At 37.6% G+C, this 16,153-nt stretch overlaps 1 protein-coding gene across 1 annotated transcript in view; it reads left to right on the plus strand.

Annotated features, from left to right (window-relative positions):
* The window catches only part of CYP2C297 (cytochrome P450 family 2 subfamily C member 297), a 44,523-nt gene that overhangs the window by 18,175 nt on the left and 10,195 nt on the right, over window positions 1-16,153 (plus strand). Inside the window, exon 7 of the mRNA XM_021074019.2 lies at window positions 2,519-2,706. Coding sequence (XP_020929678.2) covers window positions 2,519-2,706 — 188 coding nt within the window. The remainder of the gene's footprint in view (window positions 1-2,518; window positions 2,707-16,153) is intronic.

Genomic DNA, 16,153 nt, shown 5'->3' on the forward strand with positions numbered 1-16,153 from the left:
CTGTCGTGGCGCAGTGGTTAACGAATCCGACTAGGAACCCTGAGGTTGCGGGTTTGATCCCTGCCCTTGCTCAGTGGGTTAACGATCCGGCGTTGCCGTGAGCTGTGGTGTAGGTTGCAGACGCGGCTCGGATCCTGCGTTGCTGTGGCTCTGGCGTAGGCTGGTGGCTACAGCTCCGATTGGACCCCTAGCCTGGGAACCTCCATATGCCGCGGGAGCGGCCCAAGAAATAGCAAAAAGACAAAAAAAAATAAATAAAATTAAAAAAAAAATTCTGGATAAATGTCTGGACTTAATGAGAAGGGATTTGCAGCAGGCATGGCCAGCAAAAATTGGCCTAGGATTGAATATTAGTTTTCTTGAGAAGAGTCCTCTTTGCTTGTCTTTGTCTTTATTGTTTGTTTGTTTTTGTTTTTTTGGACCACACTGGCAGTATATGGAGACTCCCAGGCTAGGGGTCTAATTGGAGGTATGGCCCCCAATCCTATGCCACAGCCACAGCCACACCAGATCTGAGCCACAGCTCATGGCAATGCCAGTTCCTTAACCCAGTGACCAAGGGCAGGGATCCAACCTGCAAACTCATGGTTCTTAGTCGGATTCATTAACCACTGAGCCATGAGGGAAACTCTGAGAAGAGTCCACTTGGAATAGTATGTATGTGTTCTGAAGAAATCTTGCCTCATTCTTAATATGCAGCCTTCTAATGCTAGGGTAGGGTAGAGAACTATATTTGTTGAGGTACAGCAAAAATTCTAGAAATTTGGTGAGAAAGCCTGAGAAAATTTCCACAGTCTGGGAGGTATTTTATTTATTTATTTATTTATTTATTTATTGTCTTTTTGCTATTTCTTTGGGCCGCTCCTGCAGCATATGGAGGTTCCCAGGCTAGGGGTCAAATCGGAGCTGTAGCCGCCAGCCTAAGCCAGAGCCACAGCAACGCGGGATCCGAGCCACGTCTGCAACCTACACCACAGCTCACAGCAATGCCGGATCGTTAACCCACTGAGCAAGGGCAGGGACCGAACCCGCAACCAGTCTGGGAGGTATTTTAAAAGATTAGACTCGGAGTTCCCATCGTGGCGCAGTGGTTAACGAATCTGACAAGGAACCATGAGGTTGCGGTTCAGTCCCTGCCCTTGCTCAGTGGGTTAAGGATCCGGCATGGCCCGTGAGCTGTGGTGTAGGTTGCAGACGCGGCTCGGATCCCACGTTGCTGTGGCTCTGGCATAGGCTGGCGGCTACAGCTCCGATTCCACCCCTAGCCTGGGAACCTCCATATGCAGCGGGATTGGCCCAAAGAAATAGCAAAAAGCCAAAAAAAAAAAAAAAAGATTAGACTCAGAAAAAAAATATGCTATTTAGAGAGAAGATATGCCTAAAAGAGTTTTATCCCTTTTTAAGCAACTTTATTTTTTCCAGTTTTATTGAAATATAATTAACAAATACAAATTTATATATTTAAGGCGTACAAAGAGATGATTTCATATATGGACAAATTATGAAATGATTTCCACAATCAAGCTTATTAACGACTCTAAGCAAACTTCAAGGATGTAATACAGCATAGTTAACTATAGTCACCATGTCGTAATTAGATCCCAGAACTTGTTGATCTTATAACTGAAAGTTTGTATCCTTTGACTGACATTTCCCCATTTTCTCCTCCCCCAGCCTCTGACAACCACCCACTTCCTTCTTTGTTTCTATGAGTTTGACTTTTTTATTTTTCATTTTATTTTGGTCCTTTTAGGGCCGCACCTATGGCATACCAAGGTTCCCAGGCTAGGAGTTGAATTGGAGCTGCAGCCACCTGCCTACACCTCAGCCGCAGAAATGCCAGGTCTGAGCCATGTCTGTGACCTACACCAGAGCTCACCGCAACACCGGATCCTTAACCCACTGAGTGAGGCCAGGGATTGAACCTGCATTCTCATGGATACTAGGTAGATTTGTTTCTGCGAGCCATGACAGGAACTCCGGGTTTGACTTATTTAGATTCCACATAAAAGTTAGATCATGCAGTTTTTGTCTGTTTGAGTCTGGCTTACTTTGCTTAGCATAATATCATCCAGGTTCATTCGTGTTGCTGCAAAAAGCAGAATTTTCATCTTTATTGGCCGCATAATATTCTCTATATACATCGTCTTTTCTTTATCTCTTTATCCATTGACAGACACTTAGGTTGTTTCTGTATCTTGGTTGTTGTGAGTAGTGTTGCAGTGAACATGGGAGTGCAAATACCTATTTATCTTTGAAGCATTTTATTATTTCTATTTGTATTAATCCTTATGCTGATATGTAGGTGTGTATAGATTGATCTCAAAGCCTGCCTTGTGTGAAAGTCACTTGTACCTATAAATAGACAACTCAGTCTCTGTGTCTAGATGTACTTCTGAGCATGTGAGTGATGTTTGTAATGATGTTGGGACACCTTGGTAGAGCTCCATGTATCCCTGAATTGGTATGCTAATATGGTATAGCTCTTTTTCCATCAGTCTTACTTGTGTCTTATCAGCCAAAGTGCAGAAAGAGATTGACTCCGTGATTGAGAGACACCGAAGTCCTTGCATGCAGGACAGAATCCACATGCCCTACACAGATGCCGTGGTGCATGAGATCCAGAGATACATTGACCTGGTCCCCATTGGCCTGCCTCACACAGTGACCAGGGACATTAAATTCAGAAACTACCTCATCCCCAAGGTAAGATTTGTTCCAGTGAGCTCAATGCTCTTAAAATTCCCATGTTCACAGTATGGTTTCAATTCAGTAGATGAGAGAATTGCAAAAATCGTATGTGTGGTGGGTTGATGGGTTTTTTGGTATTTGTCATTTGTGGCTATGAGTTTTTATTTTTTATTCTTTTTTAAATATTATTTTTTATTATTATATTTGGTTTACAATGTTCTGTTAATTTCTGCTGTATAGCAAAGTGACCCAGCCATAACATACATACACTCTTTTCTCATATTATCCTCCATCATGTTCTATCAGAAGTGATAGATATAGTTCCCTGTGCTGTAGAGCAGGACCCCATGCTTATCCAATCTAGATGTAGTACTTTGCATCTAATAATCCCAAACTCCAGGTCCATCACTCTCCCTTGCCCTCCCCCTTGGCAGCCACAAGTATGCTTTCCATGTCCGTGAGTCTGTTTCTGTTCTGTAAATGGGTTCACTTGTTCGATTTTTTACATTCCACGTGTAAGTGATATCATATGGTATTGTCTTTCTCCCTCTGACTTTCTTCACTTAGTAGGAGAGCCTCGAGTTGCATCCATGTTGCTGCAAATGGCATTATTTTGTACTTTTTTAATGGCTGAGTAGTATTCCATTGTGTATCTGTACCACATCTTCTTGATCCCTTCATCTGTCAATGGACATTTGGGTTGTTTCCGTGTCTTGGCTATTGTGAATAGTACTGCAGTGAACATGTGGGTGCATGTGTCTTTTGCAAGGAAAGTTTCTTCGGGATACATGCCCAAGAGTGGGATTGCTGGATCATGTGGTAGTTGTATATTTTTGTTTTCTGAGGAACCTCCATACTGTTTTCCATAGTGGTTGTACCAATTTACATTCCCACCAACAATGTAAGAGGGTTCTGTTTTCTCCACAGCCTCTTCAGCATTTCTTTGTAGTCTATTCATGATAGCCATTCTGACTGGTGTAAGGTAGTATGACATTGTAGTTTTGATATGCATTTCATTGATAATTAGTGATGTTGAGCATTTTTTCCTTTGCATATTGGTAAAATTGTCTGTTTAGGTCCTCTGCTCCTTTTTCAATTGGGTTTGGTTTTTTGCTGTTGATTGTGTGAGTTATTTGTATGTTTTGGAGATTAAGCCTTTGTAGGTTACATCATTTGCAACTATTTTCTCCCATTCCTTAGGTTTTCTTTTGGGTTTTTTAAATGGTTTCCTTTGCTGTGCAAAAGCTTGTAAGTTTGATTAGGTCCTTTGGTTTATTTTGTTTTAATTTCTAATGCTTTGTTTGGGAGACGGACCTAAGAAAACATTTGTACAGTTGATGTCAGAGAAAGTTTTCCCTGTGTTCTCTTCTAGGAGTTTCTGTTTCTTTGTTTGTTTTGTTTTTTTGCTTTTTAGGGGACATATGGAGATTCCCAGGATATGGGTTGAAGTGGCGCTACTGTTGCTGGCCTACACCACAGCCATAGCCACGCCAGATCCGAGCCATGTTTGTGATCCACACCACAGCTCATGGCTCTTCTAGGACTTTGATGGTGTTGTATGGAATTTTAAGGTGTTTTGTCTTGTGTATCAGTCTTTTTTGTTGTTGTTGTCTTTCTAGGGCCACACCTGCAGCATATGGAAGTTCCCAGGCTACAGGTTGAATTGGAGCTGCAGCTGCCAGCCTACACCAAAGCCATAGCAAAGCCAGATCTGAGCCATGTCTGCAACCTCCGTTGTAGCTCATGGCAATGCCAAATCCTTAACCCACTGAGAGGAGTCAGGGATTGAACCCTCATAGATACCAGTCATTTTTGTTACTTCCGAGCCACAATGATAACTCCATGTTTAAGTCTTTAAGCCATTCTGAGTTTGTTGTTGTGCATGGTGTGAGGGCATTTTCTAATTTCATTGATTTACATGTAGCTGTCCAGTTTTTCCAGCACCACTGGCTGAAGAGACTGTTTTTTTTCCTGTTTTATATTCTTGCCTCCTTTATTCAATATTCATTGACCCTAGGTGTCTAGGTTTATCTCTGGGTTCTCTCTTCTGTTCCATTTGATCTATATACCAGTACCACGCAATCTTGATTACTGTAGCTTTGTAATATTGTCTGAAGTCTGGGAGAATCCTGCTTGGTTTCTTTTTCCTCAGGATTGCTTTGGCAATTCTGGATCTTTTATGGTTCCATATACATTTTTGGATTATTTGTTCTAGTTCTGTGAAGAATTTCATGGGTCATTTGATAGGGATTGCGTTAAATCTGTAGATTTCTTTGGGTAGTATGACCATTTTAACAGTATTAATTCTTCCAGTCCAGGACCATAGAATATCTTTCCATTTCTATGAATCCTCTTTAATTACCTTCAGTAGTGAATTATACTTATCAGCACATAAGTCTTTCACTTCCTTGGTCAGGTTTATTCCTAGGCATTTAATTGTTTGGGTGGCGATTTTTAAGAAGTATTGTAATTTTATATTACTTTTCCAGTATTTATTTCACTGTTAGTGTACAGAAATGCAACTGATTTCTGAATTTTGATATTATATCCTGCTACTTACTGAAATCATTGATCGGTTCAAGTAGTTTATGTGTGGAGTCCTTTCAATGTATAGTATCATATCATCTGCATAGAGTGACAGTTTTACCTGTTCTCTTCCACTTTGGAAAGATTTTATTCATTTTGTTTGTCTGATTACTATGGCTAGGACTTCCAATACCATGTGGAATAAAAGTGGTGAGATTGGGCATCCTTGTTTTATTCCCGATTTTAGTGGGAAGGCTTTCAGCTTTTCTCCATTGAGGGTTATATTGGCAGTGTGTTTGTCACAAGCGGCTTTTATTATGTTAAGATATGTTCCCTCTATACCCATTTTGGTAAGAGTTTTTAATCATGAATGTATGTTGGATTTTGTCAAAAGCTTTTTCTGCAACTATGAAGATGGTCATGCAGTTTTTGAGTTTTCTTACTGTGGTATAGACAGTGATTGTTTGTATATGTTGAAACATCCTTGTGGACTTGGGATGAATCCCACTTGGTCATGATGTGTGATCTTTCTTATGTATTTTTGGATTGGGTTGGTTGAAATTCTGTTGAGAATTTTTCCATCTATATTCTTAAAGATATTGGCCTATGATTTTGTTTTCTAGTACCTTTGTCTGGTTTTGGTATTAGGGTGATGGTGGCTTCATATAATGTCTTTGGGAGTGTTCCATCTTCAATCTTTTGGAAAAGTTTAAGAAGGATGGGTACAAGTTCTCCTTTGTACATTTGGTAGAATTTGCCTGTAAAGGCTTGGGTCTGGCATTGTTGTGCCTGCAGTGTAGGCTGGCAGCTGTAGCTCTGATTAGACCCCTAGCTTGGGAACCTCCATGTGACACAGGTGTGGCCCTAGAAAAGACAAAATGACCAAAAAAAAAAAAGAAAAGAAAACAATTTGACTGTGAAGCTATCTGGTCTTGGACATTTGTTTGTAGGGAGTATGTTTATTACATATTCAGTTCAAGTTCTGTTCAATTGTTCTATACTTCCTTGATTTGGTATTGTCTCTGGAAAGTTGTCCATGTCTTCTAGTTTGTCAAATTTGAGAGCATATCACTCTCTTATTTTTTTTTTTTTTGTATTTCTGCTTATCTGTTGACATTTCTCCTTTTTCATTTCTCATGTTGTTTGTTTGAGTTCTTTTTCTCCTCTTCTTGGTTAGTCTGTCCAGAGGCTTGTCAATTTTGTTTACCCTTTCAAAGAACCAGCTCTTGGTTTTATTGATTTTTTTTCTATTTTCTGAATCTCTCTTTAATGATTTCCTCTTTGATCTTTATGGTTTCTTTCCTTCTGCTAACTTTAGGTTTTTTGAGGAAAGCCTATATCGCTATGAACCTCCCTGTAAGAACTGCTTTTGAGGCATGCATAGACTTTTTTTTAATTACTCAGTAAATTTTAATACATTTATAGTCGTAAAACAATCATCACAACCCAATTCTATAGCATTACTATCCCAAACCCCCAGGCCACCCCCCAAACCCCAACCTGTCTCCTTTTGAAACCATAAGTGTTTCAAAGTCTGTGAGGCAGTATCTGTTCTGCAAAGAAGTTCATTGTGTCCTTTTTTGGATTCCACATGTAAGTGATAGCATATGATGTTGGTGTCTTACTGACTAGCTTCACTTAGCATGATGATTTCTCGGTGCATCCATGTTGCTGCAAATGCCATTATTTCGTTCCTTTTAATGCACGTGTAATACTCCATTGTGTATGTGTATCTGGTCTTCTTAGCCACTCCTCTGTCAATGGACATTTAGGTTGTTCCCGTGTCTTGGCTGTTGAAAATAGTGCTGCATTGAACATTGGAGTACATGCATCTTTTTGAATCATGGTTTTCTCTGGATAGATAGCCAGGCGTGGGATCACTGTATCAAATGGTGATTCTATTTTGAGTTTTCTGAGGCATCTCCATACTGGTTTCCACAGTGATTGCACCAATTTACATTCCCACCAACAATGTGATAGGGTTCCTTTTTCTCCACACCCTCTTCTGCACTTATTGTCTGTAGACTTTTTGATGATGGCCATTCTGGCCGGTGTAAGGTGGTACCTCATAGTTTTGATTTGCATTTCTCTAATAATGAGTGATGTTGAACATCTTTTCATGTGTTTTTTTGGCCATCCATATGTCTTCTTTGGAGAATTGTCTGTGTATATCTTCTGCTTATTTTTTTAGGGGTTTTTTGTTTTTTTGGTGTTGAGCTGCAAGAGGTGTTTCTAAATTTGGGAGATGAATCCCTTGGCAGTTGCTTCATTTGCAAAGATTTTCTCCCATTCTGTGGGTTGCCTTTTTGTTTTGTTTAGGGTTTCCTTTGCCATGTAGAAACTTTTAAGTTTAAGGAAGTCCCATGTGTTGATTTTTGTTTTTATTGTCATTACTCTAGGAGGTGGATCTGAGATGATATTGCTGTGGCTTATGTCAGAGAGTGTTTGGTGTAGAGACATCCATAGATTTTGTATGGTCATGTTTTCAATGCCATTTGTCTTGGGGCATTTTGAAATGATCCTTCTGATTTTCTCATTGACCCACTGGTTTTTTAGAAGCCTGTTGTTTCATGTCCATGTAGTCAGCTTTTCTCTCATTTCTTTTCCTGATGGTTGATTTCTAGTTTCATGCCATTGTGATCAGAGAAGATAGTTGAAATAATTTCTATACTCTTAAATTTGTTGAGGTTAGTTTTTTTGTCCCAGTATGTGGCCTCTCCTTGAGAATATTCCGTGTGCACTTGAGAAGAATGTATATTCTGAGTTTTTTGGATGTCATGTCCTGAAAGTATCAATTAATTGTGTCATTTAGGATCTGTGTTGCCTTATTGATTTTCTGTCTGGAGCAATTGCCCATTGACGTGAATGGGGTGTTAATGTCTCCTAGTATTATTGTATTCCCAGGAATTCTCCTTTTATGTCTCTTAATATTCATTAAATGTATTTGGATGATCTTATGTTAGGATCATATATATTGACAAGTGTAATATCCTCTTGTTGATTCTTTTATCATTAAATAATGTCCTTTTTTGACTTTCTTTATGGACTTTGTTTTTTTTAATTTTTTTTTTTGCTTTTTTGAGAGCCACACCCACAGCAAATGGAGGTTCCCAGGCTAGGGGTGCAGTCAGAGCTACAGCTGCCAGCCTAGGCCGCAGCCACAGCAATGCCAGATCCAAGCTGCTCCTGCAACCTACACTACTGCTCATTGCAACGCCAGATCCTTAATCCACTGAACGAGGCTGGGGATCAAACCTGCAACCTCATGGTTCCTAGTCAGATCTGTTTCCACTGTGCCACGCCTGGAAGTCCTTCATTCTCTTTAAAATGTCTCTTACAGAGCAGAAACTTTTAATTTAACGAAGCCTACTTTATCAATTCTTTCTTTCATAAATTGTGCCTTTGATGTTGCCTCTGAAAAGTCACTGCCAAGCCTGAGGTCATTTAGATTTTCTCCTGTGTTTCTTCTGGGAGTTTATAGATTTGCATTTTATATTTAAATCTATGATTCATTTTGAGTTAATTTTGTGAAGTGTACAATGTCCTTCATATCCTTTTTTTTTCTTTTTTTTGCTTGCAGGCATTCAGATGTTTAGCAACATTTTTGAAAAACTGGCTTACTACATTGTATTGCCATCTGCTCCTTTGTGTCAAAGATCAGTCAGTTATATTTATGTTGGTCTGTTTCTGAACTCTATATTCTGTCCCATTGATCTTCATTATTCTTGTATCAATACTACAGTTGTTTTGATTTGTGTAGCTTTAAATTAACTCTTGAATTTGGGTAGTATTGGTTCTCTAACTTTCTACTTTAATATTGAATTGGTTATTCTGAATCGTTTGCCTCTCCATATAGACATTAGGATCAGTTTGTCATTATCGTCATAATAATTTTCTGGGATTTTGGTCGAGATTGCGTTTAACTGATTGAATAAGTTGAGAAGAGGTAACATGTTGTCTTTTTTTTTGTATCTTTTCTAGGGCCACACCCATGGCATATGGAGGTTCACAGGCTAGGGGTCAAATCAGAGGTGCACTGCCAGTTTACACGACAGCCATAGCAACATGGGATCTGAGCTGTATCTGCAGCCTACAACACAGCTCACAGCAATGCATGATCCTTGACCCATTGAGTGAGGCCAGGGATTGAACCAGAAACCTCATGATTCCTAGTTGGATTCGTTAACCACTGAGCCACGATGGGAACTCCCGGAATAAGTTGAGAAAAGCTAACATTTTGACAGCATGAAGTCTTTCTGTCCATGAACATGGAAAGTTTCCATACATTTTATTTTTTTTTATTTTATTTGTCAGCATTTTGTGATCTTCCTCATGTAGATGTTATACTTATTATGTTAGATTTACAACTATTTTCATTTTTTCACTGCTGATGTAAGTGGCATTATGCTTTTAATTTTAATTCCTTGTTGTTCCATGCTGGTATATATGAAAACAGTTGAATTTTTTCATGTGTTAACTTTGAATCTTGCAATCATGGTATACTCCCTTATCAGTTTCAGAAAAAGGTTTTCATTTCTTTTGGATTTTATGCGTAGATGATCATGCCACCTGCAAACTAAGACAGTTTCATTAATTTTTCCCCAGTCTGTATACCTTTTATTTCCTTTTATTGTCTTATTGCTTTAGCTAAGACTTCTAATATGACATGGAAAAACAGTGGTGAGATGGGACCTTCTTGTCTGATTCCTGTTCTTGGTGGGAGAGCTTTGGGTTTCTCAATAAATTGGATGTTAGCTCTAGGTGTGTTTGTTCTGGATATTCTTTATCAAGTTGTGACAGTTGCCCTTTATCCCTAGTTCACTGAGAATTTTTATCATGAATGGGTGTTATATTTTGTTAAATTTTTTTTTCTGTATCTATTGATAATCAGCATGTGGGCTGATTTTTCATCTTTGATTTTTCTTCTTCTTCCTTCTTCTTTTCTGATTTTTCTTCTTTGTCTTGTTGATGTAATGGATTACATTAATTGGTTTTCAGGTGTACAACTAGCCTTGCATACATGGGATAAGTATCACTGGCTTGTGGTATATGGTTCTTTTTATACATTATTGGATTGGATTGGCTACTATTTGTTGAGGATTTTTACATGTATGTTCCTGAGAGCCATTGTCCTATTGTTTTCCTTCCTTTCAATATCTTTGTCTGGTCTTGGGATTAGGGTAATGATGGCCTTATTGAAGGAGTTAGGAACTACTCCTACTTCTCCCTTCTGACAGAGATTTTAGTGATTTGATACTTTCCTAATTAAGAAAACTAAAACAAAATGTAATTTTCTTGTTTTGAGAATACAGATTTTATTATTTTTAATTATTATTATTTTGAATAATATTTAAAATTTAGATTTACTTAAATTTACTAAAATCCTAGCAGATTTTAAATGTACAATATATTATTGTTAACTGTAGGCATGTTATATAGCAGATCTCGAGAACTTATCTTGTATTACTAGGTGTTTGTTTGTACCCACTGGTTAGCAACTCATCATTTCTCCCTCTCCCCCAATCTTGGCAATCTATAATTTTTTTTCATAAATGTGTATCAATTTCATCAAATGGATTTTATGTATCTATTTATATGGCATATATTTTGTCTTTGCTCTCTCTGTGTCTGTCTCTGTCACATACACATAGCTGGATTTGGTTTGCTACATTTTATTGAGAACTTTTGTATTTATATCAGAAGAGATGAGTCTGCATTTTTTCTCAGCCTTTTGATATCAAGGTACTGTAGGCCTCAAAAAGTAGGTGGGTAATTTTCCATATATAACCATACACACACACACACAAACATATATAATTACCCCTTCTCTCTTCTTTTTGTGTTCACTTGATAATCTTTCCCATGCCTAATTAGTTTGCCTAAGCTAAGATATTACGTTAGAAAAAAAATGCTTTCTCAGATGATGTTTATCTTCTTCCCAAAAGCATTCCTCCTTCCTCCACTAGGCAGACAGAATTACATAACACCTCCTGTTTCTGAATTAGATATTAACACAATCAAAAGTTGATTGTAGATGCTGGTTTACCTTTCCAGGTTTCTTCCAGCTCTGGAATCTTGAGCCTAATTTTTGTCAGCAGCTTTCCTCTGCTTTCTAACACATGGTTTCTGTTTCAGATTTCCTAGCTGGTATCCTACAAGCTACTCCCATTTGACGCCTGCATATATTATCTTATTATGTATAAAAATCAGATAACTAGACATTCTACTTTGAAGGGAAAAGGGTTGTAAGTTTATTAAGATTGAAATTACTGCTGCTATCTTCTGGGAAGAGGGAATTCTGAGCATCTCTGATGTCCCATGTGGTAGCCACGAACCACATTGCCTAGTGAGTGCTTAAAATGTGATTAGTGCAATTGAGGAACTGAACTTTAAACGTTATTTCCTTTTATGTAGCTTTAATTTATCTTTTTAAATGATTGTAATGTTTTCCATTGTAGTTGGTTTACAGTGTTCTGTCAACTTGCTGCTATACAGCAAAGTGACCCAGTCATACACACACACGCATATATATATAGTCTTCTTCTCACATTATGCTCCATCACAAGTGACTAGAGTTAGTTCCCAGTGCTATACAGCAGGATATTTAGCTTTAATTTAAATATAAGTAGCCATGGATCACTCAAGGCTACTGTGTTAGATCTAAGGTCTTTTTGGTTTTTAATTTTTCCCCCTATATCATGAGTTTAGAAATCCCTCATCCTTAATTATGCAGCACTAAAAACTTGGAAAATTGCTGTTCCCATTTTGGCACAGTGGAAATGAATCTGATGAGGAACCATGAGGTGGCAGGTTCAATCCCTGGCCTCACGCATTGGATTAGGGCTCTGGCATTGCCATGAGCTGTGGTGTAGGTCGCAGACATGGTTCAGATCTGGTATTGCTGTGGCTGTGGTGTAGGCTGGCCGCCACAGCTCTGATTAGACCCCAAGTCTAGGTATCTCCATATGCCATGGGTGTGGCCCTAAAAAGACAAAAGACAAAAAAATAAAAAAACTTGGAAAACTAAAACCAATATAAGTTTGGTGCAATTTCATTTGATGGTCAGAAACTCACTTGAACTATTTAAAGTCCTTATTTATACTACTTTGTGTAAATATTCATGTCCTGGTAAAGACATGTGTGAACATTTGTTAATGCTAACCTTATTTACTTAAATAAAATGTGGCAAGAATTAAATCAGGTAACATATGCAAAATACAAGGTAAAAAGTTTAAGACACAATTTTCATCTATCAGAGAGATGAAGTCAGATGCTAAGAAAACATTGTATTGGTGAGGCTATTGTATGTGAGGACTTTCAAGTGCCACTGGCAGGATTATAAATAAGTACATCTTTTTTTGGAGGACAATTCAGCCATATGTATTAATAGCCATATCTATTCAAAATAAGATATGGCATATTATAAAGCTGTAATTAAAATTCTTGGTATCTACTGCAAATGCTAAAGAAGGAATGTCCAAAAAATTCATCCTTGCATTGTTACTTGTGATAAAAAAATATCTTGATGGAGTTCCTGTTGTGGTGCAGCAGAAATGAATCCGACTAGGAACCATGAGGCTGTGGATTCGATCCCTGGCCTCACCTAGTGGTTTGAGGATCTGGCGCTGTGGTGAGCTGTGCTGTAGGTGGCAGACATGGCTCGGATCTGGCATTGCTGTGGCTGTGGCATAGGCTGGCAGCTACAGCTATGATTGGACCTCAAGACTGGGAATCTCCATTTTCTGTGGGTGTGTCCCTAAAAAGGCAAAAGGAAAAAAAAAATCTTGACTTATCTAAATATTCATCAGTAGTGTAATGGTGCATTTACATTATGTCACTTGAAGAAGGCAGATGTATGTATGTTGATATGGGACAATATCCAAATCATTTTATTGAAGAAAAAATCAAGATCTAGTAGATGCTTGTCATTGGGTTAAGAAAAAGAAGAAAGTGGTAAGTGGCATAAATGTATGTAGGATTATCTGCCAGATATGCTTAATATCTCTAGAAGGACATATAACTAGTTGGTGGGAATGGTTATGTTTGGAAAGTCTAAAGGGGTTTGTATCATTAGATTTGATTTCCTTTTCACCATATATACTTTTGGTGACTTAATATATTCCTCAATTTTTTACTTGAGATATAAGCTATGTCAAAGAAAATTCACCTTTGTAATAGTAGAGTCTAAAGAGTTTTGAATAATATGTGAACTATCATCACAACTAAAATAAAACATTGTCCTCACCTCCAAAAGTTCTCTTATTCTTCTTTTGCAGCTGATGCATTTCCCCTAATTCTAGCTGGTGGTAACCACTTGTCTGTTTTTGGCCTACAGATTTGCCTGTTCAAGAGTGCAATATAATAGAAGGTGACACAAAGGAAATAACCTGTAATTAACTCATGCCTTTGTCTCTTTTTTATGTGGCAGACTATGTTTGAGATTTATCTTTGTTATTGCATGTGTCATTAGTTTATTCCTTTTTATTGATGGGCAGTCCATCATATGGAGTAAAGAAAATTGTTTATTCATTTACTAATTGATTTATATTTGGGTTATTTCCAGTTTTGGGCTCTTTGAATAAAGATGCTACAAATAATTGCATGTAGGTTTTCATGCCGACCTAAGCTTTCATTCCTTTCGGGTAAATATTGAGGAATGGAGTTGTGGCTTAAATATTTAACTTTATTGAAAAATGTGCCAAACTGTTTTCTGTATGGCTGTGACCTTTTACATTCCCACACTAGCAACACCTGAGTGTTCCAGCTGCTCCTCTCATTGTTTTTAGTGGTCTTAAATTTTAAGACACTGCAGCGGTTGTTTAGTGATATTACATTTTGTGTTACTTCTGTTTTCTCAGTGAGTGATGATATGTGGCTTCTTTGCTTTTCTTTTTGGCTGATCCTGTGGCATGTGGAAGTTCCAGGGCCAGGGATGAAACCTGCACAATAGTGGCAGCCCTAGCTGCTTCATTGACAACGCTAGATCCTTAACCTGTTGCAGCACAAGGAAACTTCCTGGCTTCTTTTCATGTAATGACTGGTTATTCATGTGTGTTCATAGGTAAAGTGCTTTCTTAAATTATAATGGTCCTATTTTATTGGACTGTTATTATTTACTTATTACAGTTCTTTCTGTATTTTTGTATGCAATCTGTTTATTGTGCCTAAGTGTTGCAGGTCTTTACTCCCAGTGTGTATCTTTTTCTTTCTGTTTTTGATGTCTAAGAATGTCTTTCAGAGAGCAGACATTTATAATTTTGATGGGGTCCAGTTTATTCATTATTTCTTTTATGACTTGTGCTTTTTGTGTCATATTTCTTTTCCAGCATGTGTTATTAAAATACTTGTGCTTTTAATAAGTTTTTTACTTGTATATTTAGGCCTATGATCCCTTGAAAGTTTATGTGTACTTATGATGTGAAGTCGTGATTGTACTTCATTTCTTTCTTTATGGATATCTACTTGTCCCGGAACCTTTGGCTGAAAATATACCTGCTTTTTAAAATCTTAAAGTAATAGTTTCCTGTATTATCATTATTATTATTCTTAATTGTATTGTATTTCTGTCTTTTTGAAAGGCTTACCCACATAACATGGAAGTTGCCAGGCTAGGGGTCAAATTGGACCTGCAGCTGCTGGACTTTCCCAAAACCACAGCAATGCAGGATCTGAGCTGCATCTGCCACCTAGACCACAGCTTATGGTAACAATGGATCCTTGACTCACAGAGTGAGGCCAGGAATTGAACCAGTGTCCTCATGGGTACTAGTTGTGTTTGTTAACTAATGAGCCATGACGGGACCTCCTAATTTTTATTTGTATTTTTTTAATGACTTCACCTGTGGCATATGGCATTTCCCAGCAAAAGAACTGAATATAAGCCTCAGCTGAGACCTACACAGCAACTGCAACAATGCCAAATCCTTTCACTCCCTGTGCCAGGCCAGGGGTTGAACCTGTACCTCCATGGTCACCTGAGCTACTACAATTGAATTCTTAACCCACTGTGCCCTGATGGAAACTCTCTGTATTATTTGTTTTAAAATATACAAGGCAATAATTTTAAAAGTAAAATTATAGACCTTTAATATGATAAAGTATGGAATTACCCCCAGTTTTGAATTAAAAATATTTTAAAATTTAAGTAGTATTTAAACATAAAATGGATGTATATAATATAAATGAAATTTGTATGTGTATCTACATTTTAACTGCATGTCTATGAGTCTTCTATTATACTTAACACAAGTACATCAGTATGTATCTGAACAAGGCCTTTATCTACATAGCAATAAAGCCTTCACACTAAAGGAATTATCATCTATACAATAATTTTATCTCATATATATGCTCTAATTACATGTTCTTAGTTATCCTAAAATATCTTGTAAAGCTTGTTTTTTTTTCTTTAGAGGATATCTAGTATCCAATCAAGGCATAGGCATTTAATTTAATTATCTGTGCCTTTAGTCCCTTCATTTCAAGAAGAGACCCTGTTCCTTTAATTCATTTCAGTACATTTACAGTTTTGAAAACCTGGGACAATTATTATGTTTAATGTTCCTCAGTCTGGCCATGTGTGGTTGTTTCCTTGAGATTAGATTCCAGTTCTGTGTATTTCGCAAGAAAATTACATATGTGTATGTCCTACTGCATCACAGTTTGGCTGAAGACATGTAATGCCAATTTATCCCGTTATTGGTGATGCTAAGGTAATCTGTTATTAAGGATGTGTGTGCATATTGCTGCTTTTGTGAGGTTCTAGTTCTCACAGATGACTAATAAAAATGTCTGTGGCATAGTACTTTAAAGAACTTGTGAATACACTGTTTCCTAAATCATTCCTCCAACAAGGGTAGCATTAATTGAAGATTTTTAACCTGAACTGTTGGAAATAGATAATTTTTCCAATTTGATCACCTCACTTTTTTAAACC

This window comes from Sus scrofa, chromosome 14 (genome assembly GCF_054392235.1).
Source record: "Sus scrofa isolate SSC_HxYL_T2T_F1_AM1 chromosome 14, Sscrofa_HxYL_maternal_Yorkshire_Landrace_v2.0, whole genome shotgun sequence".
Lineage (NCBI taxonomy): Eukaryota > Metazoa > Chordata > Mammalia > Artiodactyla > Suidae > Sus > Sus scrofa.